This window comes from Salvelinus fontinalis, chromosome 2, assembly GCF_029448725.1.
Source record: "Salvelinus fontinalis isolate EN_2023a chromosome 2, ASM2944872v1, whole genome shotgun sequence".
NCBI classification, from domain to species: Eukaryota; Metazoa; Chordata; class Actinopteri; order Salmoniformes; family Salmonidae; genus Salvelinus; species Salvelinus fontinalis.
This window is the reverse complement of record NC_074666.1, coordinates 72689258-72715819: the sequence shown is the minus strand read 5'-3', so window position 1 is coordinate 72715819 and position 26562 is coordinate 72689258. Positions and strand designations below refer to the sequence as shown.

General features: G+C 44.9%; 1 protein-coding gene across 4 annotated transcripts; it reads left to right on the top strand.

Moving 5' to 3' along the window:
• The first annotated feature begins 78 nt into the window (after nucleotides 1-78).
• On the top strand, nucleotides 79-26448 carry LOC129825017 (uncharacterized). 4 transcript variants are annotated; one of them, XM_055884682.1, is made up of 23 exons: nucleotides 79-347; nucleotides 1348-1425; nucleotides 1580-1645; nucleotides 2200-2351; nucleotides 2922-3006; nucleotides 3172-3343; nucleotides 4172-4388; nucleotides 5423-5528; nucleotides 15209-15313; nucleotides 15553-15609; nucleotides 15832-15900; nucleotides 16033-16122; nucleotides 16241-16350; nucleotides 16513-17047; nucleotides 17169-17273; nucleotides 17401-20163; nucleotides 20340-20487; nucleotides 20655-20772; nucleotides 21076-21235; nucleotides 21492-21593; nucleotides 21875-21961; nucleotides 22153-22312; nucleotides 25798-26448. In XM_055884682.1, exons 1-23 carry the CDS (start codon nucleotides 222-224, stop codon nucleotides 25812-25814), a joined length of 5628 nt encoding a protein of 1875 aa, XP_055740657.1. In that variant the 5' UTR covers nucleotides 79-221; the 3' UTR covers nucleotides 25815-26448. The 4 variants fall into 4 exon arrangements, with proteins under 4 accessions (XP_055740657.1, XP_055740648.1, XP_055740638.1 ...); XM_055884673.1 differs by lacking the exon at nucleotides 25798-26448 and having other exon boundaries at nucleotides 16516-17047; nucleotides 22153-22775; XM_055884663.1 differs by lacking the exon at nucleotides 25798-26448 and having other exon boundaries at nucleotides 22153-22775.
• Nucleotides 26449-26562: the final 114 nt, after the last annotated feature.

The following is a 26562-nucleotide window of genomic DNA, read 5'->3' as shown; positions in this document are numbered from 1 at the left end:
GCATCACGGATTTTCCTTTGGTATATTACGTCAACCCATGAGTCCAGGTTGGATTTATATAGCCAACTCCTCAGCTGCCTAGGACATCCCAGATTTAGACCGGTCGGGGAGAGCTCAGAGCGCACAGGATTTGACAGATGTTCGAATCGGATAAACTGCACCGCAAAGAGAGAATTGGGGAGCATTTCAGATTTACATAGTGGTAGCCTATATGCGACAAAATGTCAGGACAAAAGAGTGCGAATCCGTGTAATAAATTCCAAGCGAACATTTTTTATAAAAGTAAATGTCAGAACTGCTTCAAGTCTCGGGAGCTGCATCTTCCAACTGATCATGGTAAGGACCAGGTAAGTGAACAAACATATTTATGTTTTATTAGTTTTAATACTTTGGCTATTACTCTTCTGAATGTAGATGACACCGATGACAGATGGGCATGCACTCAATGTTGTATCAGACAGAGATATTCCTTCATATTGTGTCAGGTATCACGTTCATTTGTGAAATTGAATGAACATAACGCAATAGCCTAACTTATCTGTTGTAGAAAATGAAGCAATTTGACTGAATGGCCGCAATGCACGAGTCAAATATTTGTCACCACACACTTCCCACACTGTTGTAAAGAGACCGTTGACAGCCCAACTGTCAGCACTCAGCATGCCATAGGTCACAACAGGTTATTATATTTTAGAAAACATATACACCATTGCTATCTGATTCTTTTGTGCTCGTCTCTGTGTGCCTTGTAAATTTAGAGCCATTGGTCAATGAACCTCAGCTAAGTAAGCTCCTGTTTTAAAGCATATGACTCAGGTGTGAAGGTTATTAAGTATAAAATATCCAAGTCTGTTGGAATTTTTGAGGAAAGAATTATCTCATGTTGAGAAGCACTCATAACACAAGAAACAAAACTCTCTGACAAAGAGTTGAGCAAGTTGAGTAACTGGCAGAGAGTCAGAACATTCCAGTCTTTGGGGACATCTCAAAAAGAGCACAAAGAGCAGTTTATCTTCTCTTTTCCATGTCAACAAGATTATCCCTGCCTCTTATTTACGGCCTATTGCACGGACACACTTCATCTGTTCACACATTTTGTAAATGCAGCATATCACTATAAGAAAACTGAATCACGAACGGTCATTGGCTAATCCTACAAAGGACATTCCCTAAAAAAGATAGTATTGTTATTCCTTTGACATTCAAAACATGAATCAACGAGTATTGATGCTCCCTGACAGAAAAAGCCAAGACCCATAGGATGGCATAGAAAAAACGATTTCATTAGATAGAACCTTCACAGGTCAAGACCCAACTCATTTCTCCTTGTGTTCCCATGCTTGACAGGCCAAACCCGTCTATGGAGGCTGGCTCTGCTTGGCTGCTGAGGGGACAGACTTTGACAATCCAATTCAGAGGTCAAGGGTAAGAGAATGACAAATAACTATCTAGTCTTGGACTATGCTTGTACAGAAATGTATCAGTAGTACTAGCTTATATTCTGATAGACCTGCAAGTTACTCAATATTTGAGGCATTATTGCAACATTATCCATAACAACTCTATCTCGAAATGGCAGAAATGGCAGCGACGATTCTTCATCCTGTATGAACATGGCAGCATGAGCTTTGCACTGGACGAGTTGGTAAGAGATTCTGTATTTGAACACACACACACGCACGCACACACACGCACACACACACACACACACACACACACACACACACACACACACACACACACACACACACACACACACACACACACACACACACACACACCAAAAAGCTAAGCAAACCAGATCATCCAATATTATTAGAGTTTAACTACAGTATATTGTCCTGATGTATGTTTTAATGTTTTATGAGAGGATTCACTATGCATCTTTTAGCCAGATGTCGTGTGTAGTACCAGAGCAGATGATTTGGGATTAATCTGTCCTCTAATGCCACATCCCCCTCTCCCACTGACCTTCTGAAATCTCCTCCTCTACCCTCTTTCATGTCGCTCTATATAGCCTGTATTAAAACTGAGTTGTAACGGGTAATGTCTTGTTCGTGATGGCCTTTAACACTCCAAAATATCTTTATATATTTATTTTTTCTAGATGGTGTGCAAAATATACCATGGTTAGCATCATAATCTCTGCCAGAATGTCTAGTCAGACAAAATTATTGACATTGTGTATCATTCCTTTAGACAAGCACTCTGCCACAAGGAACAGTGAACATGAATCTGTGTACAGCGGTGATTGACGCAGAGCCTAAGACAGGCCAGAGGAACGCTTTGTGCATCATCACACCTGAACAGGAGTTCTTTATCCGGGGGGAGAACAAGGAGATCATCAATGGGTCAGTAATGCTTCTTTGATATTACAGTATGATATGATATCACTCCAGACTTAACTTCTCTGATATTACAGTATGATATGATATCACTCCTGACTTAACTTCTCTGATATTACAGTATGATATGATATCACTCCTGACTTAACTTCTTTGATATTACAGTATGATATGATATCACTCCTGACTTAACTTCTCTGATATTACAGTATGATATGATATCACTCCTGACTTAACTTCTTTGATATTACAGTATGATATGATATCACTCCAGACTTAACTTCTCTGATATTACAGTATGATATGATATCACTCCAGACTTAACTTCTCTGATATTACAGTATGATATGATATCACTCCTGACTTAACTTCTCTGATATTACAGTATGATATGATATCACTCCTGACTTAACTTCTTTGATATTACAGTATGATATGATATCACTCCTGACTTAACTTCTCTGATATTACAGTATGATATGATATCACTCCTGATTTATCTTTTCTGTAAATTCTTGTCTTTGATGGACAATATTTTGAATCCCTGTCATGTCCGTGTCGTTTTCTTTTTACCAGCTGGAGTGAACAACTAGTCGTTTACCCACGGACATATAAGCAGAATCAGAAGAAGAAACGTAAAGTAGAACCCACTACTTCCCAGGTGACAACTTCTTCTTTTCATAACATTGTAACCAAGATGCCTGGTCACCGGTGGCCTAAATACATGTTTGAAAATATTGCAGAAAAATATGTCAACTACTGTATATGTCAATGATGTGTTATGCCTTTACACATTATGATAATGAAAACATATTGTGTTCATCAGGAGCCCAGCCCAGCAAAGATGGCTGCCACTGAGCCCAGTTTCTCAGTCATGACAAGTGGTGACCCTCGCTCCAGCCCGTGGCAGGGAGAGCAGCCCAGTGGGGATCCGGATGTGGCCCCTGTCTGGACTGTGACAGATTCTGATCCCCTGGGCCTGGACGAGACCCCTGCAGGTGTGGAGGAAAGAAACCAGCCAACACATTTACACACACACTCAGACAGGCTTTCAAGTCTGTCAGACATTCACAGCCATTTCCTGCCCTCTAACACTGTCCTAACTTCCTGCAGGTGGTCATGCATACAGGATGAGAAAGTTGGCCTTTATTAGTGGACAGATTCATTACCAGTGTAGTAGTGTTATTGAAAAACTGTAGAAAAGGATGCAGGGCTCATGCTAAACAATAATCTCTAATATATTTCACAGACACAACTAAGATTAATTATGCGAGCAGAGCAGACATTTCTCTTCATAGCGGTCATGTGATGAACGGTAAGTGCACACTAACTATGTGGAGGCAGACTTATTGGTGTGTCTGGGCCTAGGTTATAACAGAGAGCAGGATCAACTCCTGTAGTGCAGACTGTGCCTGTAGGGGACTTCATTAGGCTGTTGTAGATTACAGATTTTACAGCTGCTTTTCCGTGGCCTGGGAGCAGATGAAAAGGAAAACAAACTGGAGGCATCTCTTTAATGAGCTGTGGTCTGTTAGGTGCAACTTTATAGTGACACTATGTAGGGGTGTCCCTCGAATGTCTACTATGGTCAAACGTGACACTTCCTTAGATGGGAGACATTATAGTAACTATCTGACCAGATTCCTCATATAACAAGTCTTAGAAGTTCGATTTTTCAGAACAGGATTCTCATAAAAATCTTGCCACTGTCCTGCTATTTGTGTTTCGGTCCAAAAGCAATGACCTAAAGTATCATGCAAAACATAGACCTAACCTGTGCAGTCACAGTCTGAAAACAACCCTGTTTATTGAATAACTCTCCTCAGGTCATGATCCCCACTACCTCCCTTCATCCTCCAGTGACCCCCTGACCTTTGACGGTAGTCTGCGGCTCTCCAACGGCTCCTGTATCAGTAGCTCTGTGAGTTCCCTGGACTCTGTGGCTAGCGAGGGGACTAACACCAGCAGCGACAGCCAGCCCACAGAGTCTACGCCATACAGAGACCACCCACCTGCCAACAAGAACAACAGGGCAGAGAGAAGGTGAGAATCATGGAGAAGAAATGTTATCAGTTGTGTCTGATATTGGGAGATCTATAATGAACTCAATGTTCTTGGACATTAGTTAAAATTCTATTTACTTGGTTTTGTATTTGTTGTGTGTTGTCATGAAAATGCTAACAGGCATAAAACGGGTTTGGCATGAGCTAAGACCAAATGTGCTAGCAATTAGCACTAAAGGACAGCAGATGCCTTCCTGTTTCTCTCTGTATAAAATGGTACACACATTACACACAGCCCAGCAGCACATCAAAGATCCATATTCTTCCATTAGGGAGGTAACGTTTTTTAAATTTAGCTTCTAGAAGCGCTCCCAGTTTGTTCCCTAACTAACAGCATATACAGTTTTTGGGCTACGTGACGGGAATACCTCCTTGGTCTGTGTGTTTCATTCATTGCCTTCTAAGGACAGACAGAATCCTTGCCCTGAATAAGGCCTCGAAATTCCTAAAGGATTGTGTAATTAGATATTTTGAAGGAATTATTCTTCTGAGTTCCTCACTAACTGCCAGTCATCAGAAAGTAGGAGAAATGTCAAGGCAGGACATTACACTGACTGAGGGCACAGTATTATGTTTGTGCCAACTCATACAGATACATACATGCCTCAACAAGAATTTACCATCCCTGTTATAACAGGACAGATGCTACACCCACAGTTTATTAAAGATAGTATTCGCTTTTGTGGTTATACTGTATATACAAACTCTCTATCTGATTCTTCTAGGGAATTCCATCTATGTAATATCTGCTATCTTTCTAAACAAAACATGACACTGGAGGTGAGGATGTCACTTGAAATTCAAATTCAACAGTAGCACTAGATGGATGTAGGTGACATGGGTGTCCTCAGTCTAGGCCCAGCTTGGGGGTACAGAATAAGTGGTGGTGACATTATTCAGCTGTCATCCTGAAGTTCTTCCTGCAGGAAGTGATGTCACAGCCCACCTGTGAGGGGCCATGGAGGACACCATGGCTGTTTGTTGAATGACAGGCTTGATTTTCCTGCTTTTCAGCTGCTACAATGAGCCAGGGAAGGCTGGGAGGAGTGCTGTGGGAGAGGACCTGGGTCAGGCTGGATCCAGGAAGGGGAGGAGTGAAGCTCGCAGCAACCAGAGAGAGGTATCAGTCACACCGTCACAGTGTTTTCACATTGCAGTCAGTCCTCCCACTCCCGGTAAGGCTTGTCACATTCCTCCACTATAACACCATCACTTGAACCACACCTCATAATCCAAAGAGTAACCATAGCTTTTAAGAATAGCAACACTTTTTACCCACCAGGAAGGCCCAAGACAAGCACCCCTTTAGGACAGTGTCCAGTAAATAGTGTTTCCACATCTACACATATAGATTGGTATTTTACACACCATTGATGGAGTCTGTCATTGTTAAGGTAATGTACACGTACGTGTACACCGCACAGCTGTTCCCGCTAGTTCTCCATTGGACTTGTTTGGACATGACTCATAAAACCAGGTGTTGGAGAGGCAAAGACGTCACCTCAAACGTTTCGGCTCTGGCCTGATTGCATGGTGTGTAAGGCTCATGGACAAGGATGAAGCGCTACTCTTACATTCCCCACTGTCAGGTGTGTGTGTGTGTGTGCCACGTGTGTCCACACTGTCAGGTGTGTGTGTGCCACATGTGTCCACACTGTCAGGTGTGTGTGTGTGTGTGCCACGTGTGTCCACACTGTCAGGTGTGTGTGTGTGTGCCACGTGTGTCCACACTGTCAGGTGTGTGTGTGTGTGCCATGTGTGTCCATACTGTCAGGTGTGTGTGTGTGCCACGTGTGTCAATATATGTGTGTTTAGTTCCATAACGAAATGCAGGAGTTTGGCATGGCTAAGTCAATCCTCCCATCAGCCGTGTTGAGGCATGTGTTAGTGTGTGTAAGACAGGGAGAAGAAGGTGAATCATTCAGGACTGTGTTGTGTTCTCTAACTAAACTGGTTTTAATGCTCTGACGGGGCTCCGTCTGCACTTCATGCTGTGTGTTGTAATCTCAGAATGGCATTCCTCTTAGACACATTTTCCATTTACCCAAACATGGATACTATGTAATTAGGGATCTGCCTGTAAGACCCAGACAAACCTCTGCTAACTCATAACAGTGATGGTATCTTACAGTACAATGACCCAGCTGTTGTATCTGTAGGGAGCTGTTGTATCTGTAGGGAGCTGTTGTATCTGTCGGGACCCGGTGCGAGAAACAGTCACTAATAATCGTCAGAACCCAGAAGATGAGGCAGACACAGCAGTACTAGAGATGGTGGTTTAATTAAAGAACAAAATCTTCAGGCAAAGAATCTAAATCCACAATGTCCAAACATAAAGTCAAGAAGCACAAAATGGATATCCTCCAAAATACAAAGAAACTCCACCAAGTGGTAAAAACAGCAGGGAAAAACAAACCTCAAGACTACTCAAATACACAAGAACTAAACCAGAGAACCTCTGGAAAATCCAATAAGAGAATCATATGTTCAGAACAAGGCTGGGGCTGGGTGCTAACATACAAACACTGAGCAAGGAACTGAGGAACACACAGGGTTTAAATACTAACAAGGGAACGACACACAGGTGCAAACAATAATTAGAGCAAGGAAAAACAAAAGGTACAAAAAAGGTGCAATGGGGACATCTAGTGACCAAAACCTGAACAGTCCTGGCCAAAACTTGACAGTATCTGTAAGTAGCTGTTGCATCTGTAGGGACCTGTTGCATCTGTAGGGACCTGTTGCATCTGTAGGGACCTGTTGCATATGTAGGGACCTGTTGCATCAGTAGGGAGCTGTTGCATCTGTAGGGAGCTGTTGCATCTGTAGGGAGCTGTTGTATCTGTAGGGAGCTGTTGTATCTGTAGGGAGCTGTTGTATCTGTAAGTATCTGTAGGGACCTGTTGTATCTGTAAGTAGCTGTTGTATCTGTAAGTAGCTGTTGTATCTGTAAGTAGCTGTTGTATCTGTAAGGAGCTGTTGTATCTGTAGGGAGCTGTTGTATCTGTAGGGAGCTGTTGTATCTGTAGGGAGCTGTTGTATCTGTAGGGAGCTGTTGTATCTGTAGGGAGCTGTTGTATCTGTAGGGAGCTGTTGTATCTGTAGGGAGCTGTTGTATCTGTAGGGAGCTGTTGTATCTGTAGGGAGCTGTTGTATCTGTAGGGAGCTGTTGTATCTGTAAGTAGCTGTTGTATCTGTAAGTAGCTGTTGTATCTTTAAGTAGCTGTTGTATCTGTAAGTAGCTGTTGTATCTGTAAGTAGCTGTTGTATCTGTAAGTAGCTGTTGTATCTGTAAGTAGCTGTTGTATCTGTAGGGACCTGTTGTATCTGTAGGGACCTGTTGTATCTGTAGGGACCTGTTGTAGCTGTTGTATCTGTAAGTAGCTGTTGTATCTGTAAGTAGCTGTTGTATCTGTACGTAGCTGTTGTATCTGTAGGGACCTGTTGTATCTGTAGGGACCTGTTGTATCTGTAGGGACCTGTTGTATCTGTAGGGACCTGTTGTATCTGTAGGGACCTGTTGTATCTGTAGGGACCTGTTGTATCTGTAAGTAGCTGTTGTATCTGTAAGTAGCTGTTGTATCTGTACGGAGCTGTTGTATCTGTACGGAGCTGTTGTATCTGTACGGAGCTGTTGTATCTGTACGGAGCTGTTGTATCTGTACGGAGCTGTTGTATCTGTAAGGAGCTGTTGTATCTGTAAGGAGCTGTTGTATCTGTAAGGAGCTGTTGTATCTGTAAGTAGCTGTTGTATCTGTAAGTAGCTGTTGTATCTGTAAGGAGCTGTTGTATCTGTAAGGAGCTGTTGTATCTGTAAGGAGCTGTTGTATCTGTAAGGAGCTGTTGTATCTGTAAGGAGCTGTTGTATCTGTAAGGAGCTGTTGTATCTGTAAGGAGCTGTTGTATCTGTAAGGAGCTGTTGTATCTGTAGGGAGCTGTTGTATCTGTAAGTAGCTGTTGTATCTGTAAGTATGTCACGATCGTGTGGGGGAGAGACGGACCAAAACGCAGCATGTGGAAAATAAGCCATCTTCTTTTTATTGTGAAGAAGGAAAAACGAAACAAAACACTTACAAACTAACAAAACAATAAACGACCGTGAAGCTATAAACGTAGTGCACACACAGGCTACAAACGTTCACCATAGACAATTACCCACAACAAACTAAAGCCTATGGCTACCTTAAATATGGCTCCCAATCAGAGACAACAGAAACCAGCTGTCTCTAATTGGGAACCCATTCAGGCAACCATAGACTTTCCTAGACAACTACACACAACATAGACACAGCTAGACAACTATACTAAACATAAACCCAACTACTCTAAATAAACCCCCTAAACCTTACAACCACCCTAGACACTACAAAACCCACATAAATTACCCATGTCACACCCTGACCTAACTAAAATAATTAAAAAAACAAAGAATACTAAGGCCAGGGCGTGACATAACCCCCCCTTAAGTTGCGAACTCCGGGCGCACCAGCACACAGTCTAGGGGAGGGTCTGGGTGGGCTTCCTTCCACGGTGGCGGCTCCGGCACTGGTCGTGGTCCCCACCCTACCACAGTCACTACCCGCCTCCTTAGCTTCCTCCAAATGGCCACCCTCCACATTAACCCTACTGGACTAAGGGGCAGCACCGGACTAAGGGGCAGCACCGGACTAAGGGGCAGCACCAGGATAAGGGGCAGCACCAGGATAAGGGGCAGCACCAGGATAAGGGGCAGCACCAGGATAAGGGGCAGCTCCGTACTGAGGGACGGATCCTGGCTGGATGGCGGATCCTGGCTGGCTGGCTGGCGGATCCTGGCTGGCTGGCTCTGGCGGATCCTGGCTGGCTGGCTCTGGCGGATCCTGGCTGGCTGGCTCTGGCGGATCCTGGCTGGATGACGGCTCTGGCGGATCCTGGCTGGATGACGGCTCTGGCGGATCCTGGCTGGATGACGGCTCTGGGGGATCCTGGCTGGATGACGGCTCTGGGGGATCCTGGCTGGATGACGGCTCTGGGGGATCCTGGCTGGATGACGGCTCTGGGGGATCCTGGCTGGATGACGGATCTGGCTGCTCATGGCTGGCTGACGGATCTGGCTGCTCATGGCTGGCTGACGGATCTGGCTGCTCATGGCTGGCTGACGGATCTGGCTGCTCATGGCTGGCTGACGGATCTGGCGGCTCATGGCTGGCTGACGGATCTGGCGGCTCATGGCTGGCTGACGGATCTGGCTGCTCATGGCTGGCTGACGGATCTGGCTGCTCATGGCTGGCTGACGGATCTGGCTGCTCATGGCTGGCTGACGGATCTGGCTGCTCATGGCTGGCTGACGGATCTGGCTGCTCATGGCTGGCTGACGGATCTGGCTGCTCATGGCTGGCTGACGGATCTGGCTGCTCATGGATGGCTGACGGATCTGGCTGCACATGCATGGCTGGCTGACGGATCTGGCTGCACATGCATGGCTGGCTGACGGATCTGGCTGCACATGCATGGCTGGCTGACGGATCTGGCTGCACATGCATGGCTGGCTGACGGATCTGGCTGCACATGCATGGCTGGCTGACGGATCTGGCTGCACATGCATGGCTGGCTGACGGATCTAGCTGCACATGCATGGCTGGCTGACGGATCTGGCTGCACATGCATGGCTGGCTGACGGATCTGGCTGCACATGCATGGCTGGCTGACGGATCTGGCTGCACATGCATGGCTGGCTGACGGATCTGGCTGCACATGCATGGCTGGCTGACGGATCTGGCTGCACATGCATGGCTGGCTGACGGATCTGGCTGCACATGCATGGCTGGCTGACGGATCTGGCTGCACATGCATGGCTGGCTGACGGATCTGGCTGCACATGGCTGGCTGGCGGCTCTGGCTGCACATGGCTGGCTGGCGGCTCTGGCTGCACATGGCTGGCTGGCGGCTCTGGCAGATCCTGTCTGGTTGGCGGCTCTGGCAGATCCTGTCTGGTTGGCGGCTCTGGCAGATCCTGTCTGGTTGGCGGCTCTGGCAGATCCTGTCTGGTTGGCGGCTCTTGCAGATCCTGTCTGGTTGGCGGCTCTGGCAGATCCTGTCTGACGAATGGCTCTAGCGGCTCCTGACTGACGAACGGCTCGGGACAGACGGGCGGCTCTAATGGCTCGGGGCAGACGGATGGCTCAGATGGCGCTGGGTAGACGGATGGCTCAGATGGCGCTGGGTAGACGGATGGCTCAGATGGCGCTGGGTAGACGGATGGCTCAGATGGCGCTGGGTAGACGGATGGCTCAGATGGCGCTGGGTAGACGGATGGCTCAGATGGCGCTGGGTAGACGGATGGCTCAGATGGCGCTTGGCAGACGGGCAGTTCAGGCATCGCTGTGCAGACGGCAGACTCTGGCCGGCTGAGGCGCACTGTAGGCCTGGTGCGTGGTGCCGGAACTGGTGTTACCGGGCTGGGGACACGCTTCTCAGGGCTAGTGCGGGAGAAGGAACAGGGCATACTGGACCCTGGGGACGCACATTAGGCCTAGTGGGTGGTGCCGGAACTGGTGGTACCGGGCTGGGGACACGCATCTCAGGGCTAGTGCGGGGAGCAGCAACAGGGCATACTGGACCCTGGGGACGCACATTAGGCCTAGTGCGTGGTGCCGGAACTGGTGGTACCGGGCTGGGGACACGCATCTCAGGGCTAGTGCGGGGAGCAGCAACAGGACGCACAGGACTCTGGGGACACACAGGAGGCTTGGTGCGTGGTTTAGGCACTGGTGGTAAAGGGCTGGAGACACGCACCATAGGGCTAGTGCGTGGAGGAGGCACTGGTGGTACTGGGCCGGGGACTGTCACAGGAGAGTTAGTACGTGGGGCTAATACAGGAGGTGCAGGACTAGGGAGGCGTAGAGGAGGCCTGGTTCGTGGGACTGTCATTCCCAGACGGTTAGCACGCACATCAGGACGAGCATGGAGAGCTGACTCAGGTAACATCACATCCCGCACACGCTCTGTCGGGTGGATCTTGTGCCTCACGCACCAACACAGCAGCTCCCTCATTTCACTCTCTTCCAACCTCCCCAATAAATCCTTAACAGTCTCTGTATCATCCCCATTGCTCACCTCCAATATCAGCCCGACTGGCTCAGGTTCCCTCTTAGAGTCCTCACGGGTAGCACGGGAAGTTGACGCAGATCTCCCATCTGGACTCGCCACACTCCCCATGAGCCCCTCCAAGAAATTTTTGGGTATTACTCACAGGTTTCCAGCCTTGCTTCCGTGCTGCTTCCTCATATCGCCTCCTCTCGGCATTCGCTGCCTCCAGCTCTTCACGAGGGAGGCGATATTCTCCCGGTTGTGCCCAAGGCCCCTTACCATCCAGTATCTCCTCCCATGTCCATGAATCCTGTGTAGGTGGGTCCTGTTGCCGCTTTACATGCCGCTTGGTCCTGCATTGGTGGGTAATTCTGTCACGGTCTTCCTCCTCCTCTTCATCAGAAGAGGAGGAGCAGGGATTGAACCAAAATGCAGCGGAGTTTGAAGACATAATTTATTCAAGAAAAACACGAAAACACGAACTTGACTAAATTAACAAAACAACAAACGGTGTAGACAGATCTGGACGACGAACTCACATAAACACTAAGAACGCACGAACAGGGAAAATAGCCTACACATAAAAATGACGAATAACAAAACAATAAACGACCGTGAAGCTATAAACGGAGTGCACACACACACAGGCTACAAACGTTCACCATAGACAATTACCCACAACAAACTAAAGCCTATGGCTACCTTAAATATGGCTCCCAATCAGAGACAACAGAAACCAGCTGTCTCTAATTGGGAACCCATTCAGGCAACCATAGACTTTCCTAGACAACTACACACAACATAGACACAGCTAGACAACTATACTAAACATAAACCCAACTACTCTAAATAAACCCCCTAAACCTTACAACCACCCTAGACACTACAAAACCCACATAAATTACCCATGTCACACCCTGACCTAACTAAAATAATAAAAAAAACAAAGAATACTAAGGCCAGGGCGTGACAAAGTAGCTGTTGTATCTGTAAGTAGCTGTTGTATCTGTAAGTAGCTGTTGTATCTGTAAGTAGCTCTTGTATCTGTAAGTAGCTGTTGTATCTGTAAGTAGCTGTTGTATCTGTAAGTAGCTGTTGTATCTGTAGGGAGCTGTTGTATCTGTAAGTAGCTGTTGAATCTGTAAGTAGCTGTTGTATCTGTAAGTAGCTGTTGTATCTGTAAGTAGCTGTTGTATCTGTAGGGAGCTGTTGTATCTGTAAGTAGCTGTTGAATCTGTAAGTAGCTGTTGTATCTGTAAGTAGCTGTTGTATCTGTAAGTAGCTGTTGTATCTGTAGGGACCTGTTGTATCTGTAGGGACCTGTTGTATCTGTAGGGAGCTGTTGTATCTGTAGGGAGCTGTTGTATCTGTAGGGAGCTGTTGTATCTGTAGGGACCTGTTGTATCTGTAGGGACCTGTTGTATCTGTAGGGACCTGTTGTATCTGTAGGGACCTGTTGTATCTGTAAGTAGCTGTTGTATCTGTAAGTAGCTGTTGTATCTGTAAGGAGCTGTTGTATCTGTAGGGACCTGTTGTATCTGTAGGGAGCTGTTGTATCTGTAAGGACCTGTTGTATCTGTAGGGAGCTGTTGTATCTGTAAGGACCTGTTGTATCTGTAGGGAGCTGTTGTATCTGTAAGTAGCTGTTGTATCTGTAAGTAGCTGTTGTATCTGTATGTAGCTGTTGTATCTGTAAGTAGCTGTTGTATCTGTAAGTAGCTGTTGTATCTGTAAGTAGCTGTTGTATCTGTAGGAAGCTGTTGTATCTGTAGGGAGCTGTTGTATCTGTAAGTAGCTGTTGTATCTGTAAGTAGCTGTTGTATCTGTAGGGACCTGTTGTATCTGTAGGGACCTGTTGTATCTGTAGGTAGCTCTTGTATCTGTAGGTAGCTCTTGTATCTGTAGGGACCTGTTGTATCTGTAAGTAGCTGTTGTATCTGTAGGGACCTGTTGTATCTGTAAGTAGCTCTTGTATCTGTAGGAACCTGTTGTATCTGTAGGGACTTGTTGTATCTGTAGGGACCTGTTGTATCTGTAGGGAGCTGCTGTTGGTCATGTGTTTGAGGCTGGGAGGCACTATCACTGTATAGTATCTCCTGAGTCAAGTGCACATCTGTTTGTGAAATGACAGTCACCATGTTCTCAGACTGTCTCCTGTGATTAAGGTAGTGACTAAAGCATAAGTATCAGTCTGTCTACTCCTGACAACAACAAATACATGACCAGCATTTAGGATTAACACTACAGTATAGAACACATGTACAGTCCATACTGGTACACAGTATGCACATTGTACTAGATGTAGAAAACATACTGTTGATGTCACAGGAGGCTGCTGAGGGAGGATGTCTCATAATAATGTCTGGAATGGAGTAAATGGAATGGTATCGAACACATGGAAACATGTGTTTGATGTGTTCGATACCATTCCACCGATTCCGTTCCAGGCATTACTATGAGCCTGTCCTCCTCAATTAAGGTGCAACTGGCCGCTTGTAGTTGATTTTTCACAGACTACGGCTGGTGTACTGTATATCTTTCTGTTTATATTATGAGATACTGTATGAACTGTTGAACCCAGTAATATGATTTAGCTAGACACATCATACACACATCATACACAGTATGATGGTCAAAGGTTTAACGTTAATCTCTGATTAAATCCCTCTGTAGGATTTTTCTCTTAAGTTCCTGCCCGACGGAACATATTATCCCATGTGATCATTTATGTTCCTCCAGTTCCAGCAGTTTTTTTTTTTTTTTTGGGGGGGGGGGGGGGTATTAGAGTGAGAGGTCAAATGCCTGTTCACAGTTCACTCTGTCCCCCAGGCTCAGATTCCCCAGATATCCTATCCTAGGGAAAAGGGACTTCATTGGAAGACAGCAACTGTCCAGAATGGTCAGTGTTGTTGGAGAAGGCAGGAGGCTAGTTCACACTGCTGGCGGGAGCAGAGTGTTCTCTCATGTTACTGTTATGTGTCCTTGGATAGTTTTCTATGCAAATAGCTGGGCACAGACGAAGAATGTTCTGGATTTACTGAAGTGGTTGTTTTTCCTTCTTTTTTTTATTACGTAAGAGTAAAAAGAATGAGGCTTTTGAAGGCTCAAGTAAATGAGAAAATAATCTTGTTTCATATGGTGCCGCTGTCTCTAGTTTCATTTAGCGGTGGCTAATCTAGATTTAAAGGGACTCTCTGATGTGTTTTTTAGAGCTATTTGGTTAGCCAGGATGAAACCCAATATGAGGTAGCTTTGGTAGGTAACACTCAGGGATGTGGGAATCTTGTCAAGACAGAGATTTGGGACTTTTAACATCCCTGGGCTTGTGAGACTGGATGCCAGGGGCCATCAGGGATAATACAGCCTCCAAAGTCTTTTCATACACTCCCCAGCCAAGCCCAGCCACCAGAGTGGAACTCATTCTTAATGTGAGTAAGGTTTAATAGCCCCTGTATAGAGAGCACTTCCTCTCTCCTGCTGTGTCCCACAATAAGCCTTACATCTCACGACACTGCCTGCCAGAGACCTGCCATGACTTGTGGGTTCTCTGCTTGATACAATGCACACGTCCAAGCTGTCTCAGTCATGATAGAGTGAAGGGAAACGACATAATCTTGTTTTTTATTTGCAACAAGCTTACAGTAATACAGGACATGATCACATTCGCTAATCCATCTTACACCTTCTACATTATTACTTCAGTAACTGATAGTGTCCTGTTGTTGCACCCAGAAACTGCAGTCGTGTGGAGATCTAAGCCCAGGTCAACTCACCGTCCCTCCTCCTCAGAGAAGAGCTAAGTCACTGGACCGCAGGACCTCGGAGTCGGTCATGACTGTGAGTGCTTATTACTTTTGGAATTTCTGTGCACTGAAAGCAGGGGGTAAAGTTATAATAAAACATGTCAGAAAACTGTCACAGTTCAAACAAGGATGCTCTCATAATTTAAACAAGTATAAATGAAAGCCCCAAGTGGATTGACGGCAGTTTACTTTTATGTTGAAGTGTCTGAAAACAACTGTATGACCGTGCCTCTTTGAACTCCTGACTAACTTACTGTCTTATCTTCCTTACAGCCTGATTTGCTGAACTTCAAGAAAGGGTGGATAATGAAACTGGATAAGGAGGATCAGGTATAGGAATGGACAGATCAAGAATGTCTTTTACTTTCGTCACTGAACACCTTCCCACATTTCTACCCCAAAGGCACATGGATCCTGAATGTGTGCGTGTACATTTAGTGATGTTTAAGGTGCTGTGGGTCCTTGATATGAAGGTGAAGCCTGACAGTTCAAATGTGTTATGTAGGTTTCTGCATCTACTATCCCTTATAATGTCTGTCTGCTCCCCTCTAGTGGAGGAAATACTGGTTTGTGCTATCAGCTGACAGTCTGAGGTACTACAAGGATTCCTTCGCAGAGGAGGCAAGTTTATGTGCATTTTCATTTTTACTGAATGAAGTACACACAGATATGTGATTTTGTGAGGACAGGGAAACATGGTTTTATTTTTTCATCCCGAGTCTTGAATTGATGTTTGTCATCTTCTCTTGTTAGAACTCAGATCTGGAGGGGGAGATTGACTTGACCAAGTGTCATAATGTCTCAGAGTACCAGGTCCAGAGGAACTACGGCTTTCAGATCCATGTAAGACTAAATCTATACCTACAAAAATGTAAATCAACAGATGAATGTTGATCCATTTTATATATACAGTAAGTCTCCTATACTCAATCAAAGTAATATTCCTAATGTCTTCCCTCAGACCCAGAAGTGTGTCTTTACTCTGTCAGCCATGACTGCAGGGATACGGAGAAACTGGATCCAGGCCCTCATGAAGAATGTCCATCCATCTAACGCTCCTGATGTAGCCAGGTAAATGGCGTCTGTAATACCAGCCTCACTACTACATAGTAATACATTAATAGACTACCACCATTCTATAGTAGTGATGGGAAGGTCTCTGCCTTTGTTTAGGCAGAATGCCTCGTTTCCCCCGTCAGTAAGTATTTGTGTTATTCTGTTGTGATTGTAAAGCAGCTTGCCAGTCCATCGCATCCCTTGCAGCCCATCAGAGTCACTGCCCCTCCCTAAGCCAGATGTGACCCAGGACTCCTCCCTCTTCTCTGAGGTCCCTACAGAGAGAGTCCAGGGGCCCAAACAGAGCCGCATCCGTGAGAGGAGACGCGAAGGGCGCTCCAAGACCTTTGACTGGGCTGAGTTCAGCCCTATGGCCCTGCTAGCCTCTGAGCAGGAGGTGCAACAGGAGACAAAGGAGCCTCTTCGGATGGAGGTAGGGGACCTGGAGAGGAAGAGGAGGCGAGAAGAGAGGAGGAGGAGGTATGACAGCATGCTAGGCTCCCTTGTGGGCTGGGAGATGGACTGTGACAGAGGAGGTATCAGTCCCAGGTCACCCAGGACTCACCAGAGGGTGCAGAGGGAGATTGAACAGTGCTGGCAGCAGGTGGAAAGGACTGCCTTTAGACAGGAGAAGAATGTTCCATTGTACACTGAGTCCCAGGGCAAGGATAAAGAGGATATGGGGATTCTACTGGAGACCTACCACAGGAGGGTGAGTCTGTGTATCTCAAAATGATTCCTAACAGGAACAATGTTAACGTTATGAGGTGCTTTCTCTGCTGCTGGTTGGCTTACCGGTGGACTTACTTTATCTCTGTGTCTTGTGATTAAAGGTAGAGGAGTTGAAGGGCCAGTTGGCAGAGTCAGACCATCGCAGGCTTGAGCTGGAGGCTCAGTTGAGCACTGCATTAGGACGCCAGCATCATGCCTCCCTGCCGGTAAGGCAAAATAAATATCGGCCTATACATAGTATGGATAAGCTCTGTATTTCCATCTATAATACTTCCACTTTGCAACAATGATAACTACCTAATTATAGACAATTGTCTTGCCTCCTCCTGTAAGCTTGAGGCCCCAATCTGTCCAGAAGCTGATCTTCCCTCTTTGAAAAGCCTGACTGACATGTACAGGGAGACCAGAGAGCTCCTCCAGCAACAGGAGCTGAAGAGACAAAACATACAGGAGCAGCTCCAGGAGCAGCTTGGCCTGTCCCTGTCATCGGCCCCTCTGGAGAAACACAGCTCCCCTGGAACTCACCCATCACCACCACCCAGCATCTGGCTGCATGACACCGAGGGAAACCTCCAGGAGCAGCTTGGCCTTTCCCTGTCATCGGCCCCTCTGGAGAAGCACAGCTCCCCTGGAACTCACCCATCACCACCACCCAGCATCTGGCTTCATGACACCGAGGGAAAACTCCAGGAGCTGGAGGATCTGTTCCCTGACTGCCCTATATCAGTAAACACACCTGTCATGTCACCAACCTCAGAAACAGAACTCTCATCTTACTCTGTGCCTCAGAATGGAAGTGAGAACAGAGGGCCAAACTTGGGCAGTGAAACTAGCTCTCAGACACAGTTTGAAAATGGAAGCCATCAACAGACATCGATTCTAGAATCGCACACAAAAAGTTGTGCATGGAGCCCAGATTCACTGAGCATGGGAGAAACTCAGGAAAGAGCCAACAGCGTGAGAATAGACAACATACTATGTTGTGAGACACCCAGGCCCACGGAGGAGGAGTACGTAGACCCAGACCAGGCCATCGTGATGAGGAGACTATCCCAGGAGGTAGAGCTGCTCAGCAGCCAGAACGAGGCCCTCAACCAGCGCAACCAGGAGATGCTCAACCAGCTGACAGAGGCAGACAGAGAGATAGAGAGACTGAAAGCAGAGCTTATCACTCAGTACAGTGGGCCTCAGTTCCTCCCTGAGGCAGAGCAGCACAGCCAGACCAAAGTGGAAGGCCTGGAGAAGGAGCTGCGCAGGAGAGATGAGCAGCTCCAGGAGGCTCAGTCCCTACTAGCCTCAATGGACCAGCGTCTAACGGAGACAGAGGTACAGCTGCAGCTCAGGGAGGACACTTTCAAAGACATGGGCTTCCCAGCAGAAGAGGATGATGATGAAGAGGAGGAAGCTGGGGAAGAGAATGTCAACACACACCACCTTGGAGAGAAGGAGCGGGAACACCTTCAACAGTGTCTGCAGGCCATGGAGGCCAAGCAATTAGATCTAGAGAGACAGCTCCAGCACACAGAACAGACCTGCAGGGAGCTGCAGGCCCACAACACACAACTCAGAGAGGCTGAGCGGTTGTACAGCCAGAGAGCCATGGAGGCAGAGGCTGACATCGTAAGGTTTAATGAGGAAGTAGAGAAGGAAAGGACGGTGGAGAAAGAAAGTGGATTAAGGTGTAGCAGTGAAGGCAAATGGCAGGAGGAGGTAATATTGGATTCGGGTGAAGAAAGGGTTCAGCAAGTGGTGGAAGGGATAAGGTTGATGTCCAGAACCTTAGGGAGAGTAGTGCAGGTGATTGACAGGTCAGATATGGATGTGGTAAAGATGCCATTAGATAGAAAGTGTGTGGAGGTGAACAAGACAGTGGTCAGGCAGCTTCAGTTAGAGGAGGAGTTTTGGGAAAGGCTGTTGAACAGTTTGAAGGTCAACCCATCCCAGTCCAATGAGGATAAACTCACAGATGTGATTCTAAGTCAGATTTTAGAACACATGGTAGTGGAAAAGCAAACGCTCCTCCTAGCTCATAGTCTTTTTTCTCATGATAAGAAAGATTTAAACATAAACACTGGAGGCCTGGACAGGATGAATGGGTGCAGGTCTTTGAGAGACCTGGACATCATTGGAAACATAGCAGGTGAAACAGTTTCAGAAATGAAAGAGGAAGATGATGATGAGAGGATATGGAATGTGTACAACCAGCATAATGACACCGATGACTTCATAAGCCGACATTTCACAGAGATCACACAGGAGAGAATTTTCCTGCTCAACCAAATCGCCTCCTCAGTCAGAGCCTCGGCCAATGACGAGCTCCAGTCCCTGGCACAAAGACTTTGTCATTTCCACAATGTAAATGAGCCCCGGTTAGCTTCCATACACTGCACCGCCATGGAAGCCTTCTCATCCTATCGTCTCAGTAGGCTTAACACTCTACACAAGAGCCAATTTCAAGAGACTCAACAGGAACTGCTCATTGCTTCTTCTCCTTTGATGTGCAGCAGATGTGCTGGGCTGCTGAGTGAAAACCATCAGCTTAGGGCCAGACGGTCAGACCTGGAGAGACAGGGGAGTTCCTCAGTGGGATTAGGGTTGACCACCCTGAGGCAGGGAGAACACATAGACTCACAGCAAACAGCCACACAGCTACTAGACACTGCAAGTGATCAGAAGACAGAGACGCCTGCAATGAATGCTGCAGGTAAAATGGAGGTGGAAAGCCCAACCCAGGGAGTGACTGCAGTAGAGGAAGTGTGCTGGGTTAGAAGGTGTGCAGAAGTGGTGGAGGGTGACTTCCTGACCAACAGCATTGATAGTCCAATGATAAAGGTAGAGGGTAGGGTAGATGAGGTAGAGAAAGGAATCAAGGAAGTTGATTCTGATAAGAATGTAGAGGAGAAAAGCACTACTGAACCCCATGAAGAAGCAAACACGCTGGGGGAGGAGGAGCTGGAGATTGTGTTATCATCACTGAGAGGTCGTGTGAAGGATTTGGAGGAGCAGCTGTCTGTCATGGCCAACATGAAAGCAGAGCATGATGGGAGAATGGCATCTCTCCAGCTGAAACATAAGGAGGACATAGAAAAGCTAAAGGTAGGACAACTCCCATAATAACAATTGTCGATAATCATCAATGGGATTTTTGGTAGTTCCTGAATTCACTAGAATTAAGATGTAATGAACCAACCCCAGGGAGTAGTGACCATTATAACAATGGATCTGTGGATGAATCACCTAACAGTCCACTGCGTCTGTGTTTGCCCCTGCAGGCCACATATGAGCATGGCTTTGTCACCATGGAGGAGTCCCAGCAGAGGATCGTGGGGGAACTGCAGCACAGACACCAGCAGGACCTGCAGCGCCTGCAGTTAGACACAGACAGACTGCTGGAGGAGGAGACGGCTGCTACTATCACAGGTGAGGGGGGACAGTGTGTGTGTGTGTTGTGTGTGTATGTTTAAAGGTTAAACGTTTTTAGGATATTTACAGTATGTGTGAAGGCAGAGTTTCTCAGAATATTGATAAGCTCACATTCCCATGCCACTCTAATTGAGTGAACATATCCCCTTTTATTGTGGCATTAGCAATTGAAGCAATGAAGAACGCTCACCGTGCCGAACTCAAGAGAGAGATACAGAGGGCATGCCATGAAAACAACAATGCAGGAGACGTGAATCTTGGAGAAATATGCAGGCAACACAGGTAAATGTACTACCTGTTGATCTATGTGGTTGTAAATCGTCAAGGAAAGCACATGGCCAGATAGTACACTGGATTGGCTGACAAACATCTGCATACTCCCTGTCCTTGGCTCTGTATCTGTCTGTCTGTATAACACACAGTGCACCTTGTGTCTAGTCTTGGCCGTGGTTTTCAGCTCTCAGGATCGTGTTTTTTTTGTGCGTGTGCGTGTGCGTGTGCGTGTGCGTGTGTGTGTGTGTGTGTGTGTGTGTGTGTGTGTGTGTGTGTGTGTGTGCATGCATACACGTGTGTGTGTGTGTGTAGTGAGGGGCTGGCCTCCTGTCACAGGGAGCTGGAGGTGTTGTCCCAGCAGTACTCTCTAAAGTGTCTGGAGAGCTCCCACCTGGGCCAGGCCCTGGAGGCAGAGAGACAGGCTCTGTGTCAGTGTCAGCAGGAGAACCAGGACCTCAGAACTCGCAACCAGGTCAGTCACATTATGACCATGTACCATCACAAGTGTTTCTGCTCCAAGCCAACTAAATCTGCTGCCGGGTCCTCTATCTTAACACACATAGTAGAATGCATAACGCATACTTTTATAAACTTCATATCAGACTGTTACAACACTGCAACAAAACCTTGAGGGTCCCTTACATTTCCCTTAGTATTTCCCAATTCTTTCTTTGTCATCAAATACAAAGTAGCGGTGTTAGTAATGATGACTGTGGTTGTCTTTCCAGGAGCTGAGTGGCCATCTAGCTGCAGAGATCACCAGACTTTGCTCTCTGGCCAAGCAGGACGCCTTCCCTCTTAGTCAGGAGAGAGATGTGTATGAGCTGGAGGTAAGTATTCACAATAGCTATGTTGCTTAAGTATAACAACATTTTGTTGGATATAATCTTTATCTAGTCCAGTCAAGTAAAGTTTGATGTAAAGGTAAACTGTATCAGCCTTTGACTGGTAGCACCACTAGATATCACCCTTAGCAACATGACCAACTTACAGCCTCTAAAACATATGACATACTCATGTGCTGTACATTCTGTGCTGATCTATGGCACCTTGGTCCTCTGGTGTTGTACCTGTGTCTGAGGCATCAACTGTGATTCTGTCTGACTGTTAGATCTCCCTGCGTGTGAAGGAGTCAGAGGTGCAGGGCCTCAAGCAAAAGATCACCTCGCTCAAGGATGAACTCCAGACAGCCCACAGGGTGAGATCACAGCACACACTGGCAGAATAACAATAGCCTTTGTCTGTATAAATGTATGACGAGTAGACATAAGATGCACAACACTATTGTCCTGCTATTACCATGTTTTACTGTACATTTATTAGCATGGGTCATACTCTATTTAACCTGGTAATAGTGCCTGTTTATAGCCTAATCCCTGTTTCCCCCAGGATAAGAGGTATGCAACAGAGACGTACAAGGACATCTACACAGAGCTAAGCATCATGAGGGCCAAGGCAGAGAGAGACCTGGGACATCTCAGGGAGAACCTGCGGTTGGCCCACAAAGCACTAGGAGAGCTCTCACCTGCAGTGAACACAGATAAAAATGGTAAACATGACATTATGCTGGTGGCCCGAGCTTCAGGGATTCAGAGATGAACCACTGATGTGAAAACGACAAGGTGTTGAGTGCTGCCACTCTGAGGCCAAAACCTGCATTACAGCCAAGTCTCGCTGGATGTTTCCCCAACCACCTCTGGTTTTGGCAGCATCACTAGTCTGTATCGTATAGATGTCATTCATTGCGTAATACTGACAATTTGTGAATAACCTCATTCTGTTATGTATCTAAAAGATATTGGATGTATCTGAATCCTCTGACTGTCATCTGTGCAGTTTGCTGTAGCATGTCAGTTAGTCCTTTAGATTTTGAATAACCCTTGACGTTCTGTCCATTTCTTACATAAGTTAAAGAAAGAGACTCTTATTAGAAGTCATATTGTACAGTGGTGCAGCATAACCCTATAGAGATATCCTTTGGGTACACATATATAATAAATATCTGAAACATCTGTTTTGCCTTTTCGTGGGCCTTTACAGTGTCTCTTAGGGGTGTGGTTGTCCGTTATTCTTCCTCATACATGCGGTTTGACCTCTCAATACTGGAGCCAACTAGTTGGTTTTAATCCTTATACTGGTGGCAACTAAGGGTTTTAATCCTTATACTGGAGGCAACTAATGGTTTTAATCCTTATACTGGAGGCAACTAATGGTTTTAATCCTTATATTGGAGCCAATTAATGGTTTTAATCCTTATATTGGAGCCAACTATTGGTTTTAATCCTTATATTGGAGCCAACTAATGGTTTTAATCCTTATATTGGAGCCAACTAATGGTTTTAATCCTTATATTGGAGCCAACTATTGGTTTTAATCCTTATACTGGAGCCAACTATTGGTTTTGATCCTTATACTGGAGCCAACTATTGGTTTTAATCCTTATACTGGAGCCAACTATTGGTTTTAATCCTTATACTGGAGCCAACTAATGGTTTTAATCCTTATATTGGAGCCAACTAATGGTTTTAATCCTTATACTGGAGCCAACTATTGGTTTTAATCCTTATACTGGAGCCAACTAATGGTTTTAATCCTTATACTGGAGCCAACTAATGGTTTTAATCCTTATACTGAAGGCAACTATTGGTTTTAATCCTTATACTGGAGCCAAATATTGGTTTTAATCCTTATTCTGGAGCCAACTAATGGTTTTAATCCTTATATTGGAGCCAACTAATGGTTTTAATCCTTATACTGAAGGCAACTAATTGTTTTAATCCTTATATTGGAGCCAACTATTGGTTTTAATCCTTATACTGGAGCCAACTATTGGTTTTAATCCTTATTCTGGAGCCAACTAATGGTTTTCATCCTTATATTGGAGCCAACTATTGGTTTTAATCCTTATACTGGAGCCAACTATTGGTTTTAATCCTTATATTGGAGCCAACTATTGGTTTTAATCCTTATACTGGAGCCAACTATTGGTTTTAATCCTTATACTGGAGCCAACTAATGGTTTTAATCCTTATATTGGAGCCAACTAGTTGGTTTTAATCCTTATACTGGAGGCAACTAATGGTTTTAATCCTTATACTGGAGCCAACTATTGGTTTTAATCCTTATACTGGAGCCAACTATTGGTTTTAATCCTTATACTGGAGCCAACTATTGGTTTTAATCCTTATACTGGAGCCAACTATTGGTTTTAATCCTTATTCTGGAGCCAACTAATGGTTTTCATCCTTATATTGGAGCCAACTAATGGTTTTAATCCTTATATTGGAGCCAACTAGTTGGTTTTAATCCTTATACTGGAGGCAACTAATGGTTTTAATCCTTATATTGGAGCCAACTATTGGTTTTAATCCTTATACTGGAGCCAACTATTGTTTTTAATCCTTATACTGGAGCCAACTATTGGTTTTAATCCTTATACTGAAGGCAATTAATGGTTTTAATCCTTATACTGGAGGCAACTAATGGTTTTAATCCTTATACTGGAGGCAACTAATGGTTTTAATCCTTATAATGGAGGCAACTAATGGTTTTAATCCTTATATTGGAGCCAATTAATGGTTTTAATCCTTATACTGGAGCCAACTAGTTGGTTTTAATCCTTATACTGAAGGCAACTAATGGTTTTAATCCTTATATTGGAGGCAACTAATGGTTTTAATCCTTATACTGGAGCCAACTAATGGTTTTAATCCTTATACTGGAGCCAACTAATGGTTTTAATCCTTATATTGGAGGCAACTAATGGTTTTAATCCTTATACTGGAGCCAACTAGTTGGTTTTAATCCTTATACTGAAGGCAACTAATGGTTTTAATCCTTATATTGGAGCCAATTAATGGTTTTAATCCTTATACTGGAGCCAACTAGTTGGTTTTAATCCTTATACTGAAGGCAACTAATGGTTTTAATCCTTATATTGGAGCCAATTAATGGTTTTAATCCTTATACTGGAGGCAACTAATAGTTTTAATCCTTATACTGGAGGCAACTAATGGTTTTAATCCTTATATTGGAGCCAATTAATGGTTTTAATCCTTATACTGGAGCCAACTAATGGTTTTAATCCTTATACTGGTGGCAACTAATGGTTTTAATCCTTATACTGGAGCCAACAAATGGTTTTAATCCTTATACTGGAGGCAACTAGTTGGTTTTAATCCTTATACTGGAGCCAACTAATGGTTTTAATCCTTATACTGGAGGCAACTATTGGTTTTCATCCTTCTTTCATCCATCATATACTCCCTAGTTCTGTTAGACTGAATAATAGAACAGTGTCACGATCGACCATGGGAGAGAGAGAGGAACAAGGCGCAGCGTGCAAAAAATACATCTTCTCTTTATTAAGGAGATGAACGAACAAAGCAAAACAACAAAATAGACGACCGTGAAGCTATAACCGAAACAAAATGCAAACATGCAACCTAGACACAGACACAGACACAGACCTAGACAATGACCCAATAAAAACATGATGCCTATGGCCGCCTAAAATATGGCTCCCAATCAGAGACAAATGAAAGACATCTGTCTCTAATTGAGAACCACTCAGGCAACCATAGACATACCTAGAACATTCACTCAACCATAGACATACCTAGAAACACTCACTCAACACAAACCCATACACTAAACCCAACACCCCCTTTTCCATATAACCACCCAAAACGAGACAAAACACAAACATTCCCCATGTCACACCCTGACCTAACTAAAATAATAAAGAAAACAAAGAATACTAAGGCCAGGGCATGACAAACAGACTGTCCTGGTAATGTAGCCAACATTTTGGGCATGCCTGCACCTTGTGAATAATCTTCTACAGATTCAGTGAATGGTGTAATGTTCTTATATTTTCTGCATGTCTGCGAAATGTAGGAATGTCAGCGAAAAAAATACTATGCCATGCCAGTATTAGAAAAGCTGTTGGTGATTCTTTATGTGGCCTGACAGTAATCACTTTTGAAACAATAGTCATGATGCTGGATCTGATATCTGTTTCTTTCTCCGTAGAGTGTCAAGGAAGATAACTGCAGCTGAAGAAAGAGACACAACGCACAACATGGATTGTTCATCGTGCTATCCATGTTTACCATTTAGCACTTAGAGATCCAAAGTTATATTGTCAAACATTTTATGTCCTATCTACCGTTTCTGTATTACAGAATTTTAAAAGCGCATTATTTGAGGATTCTGTATTTTTACATCATTGTATCTAAACGCACACTACTATTTAGCCTGTCTACGTTTGTAGATAGGCTAGACATTTTGTAGACGTTTTCCTGACGATTAACATTTATCTCAAGACGTTTGTAAAATGTGTAGAATTATTACACTGCTATGTCCAATCCAGTTATTGAACGGGGATATTTCTAAAGAGAACTCAGATTAAGCTTGCTTTTCTTACCTGTGAAATACATGAAAAAATTATGTATGTACCGTCTGAGTCTATAATGTAAAAGTATTATTTGTTTGTGAGTGGGTGGTTTTATTTGGAGGCGTTTATCTTGGTCCTGCTAGTACACATTTTGATGTTCTTTATTCATGTCAAGTAATCTAATGATAAATTAAATAATTGTGTGACCTTTTATCAGTCTGCTACTGAATAATCATCACATAATCAAATCATCAGAGGACAGGGAAATATACAACATATTCTATGAATGTATTATATTTTATTTTACAACGAAAAAAATAACATCTTTATCATGAATGGAAATTCATACATTTATCATTATTAATAAAATATTTGTTTATGTCCACATCAAATGAAACTGA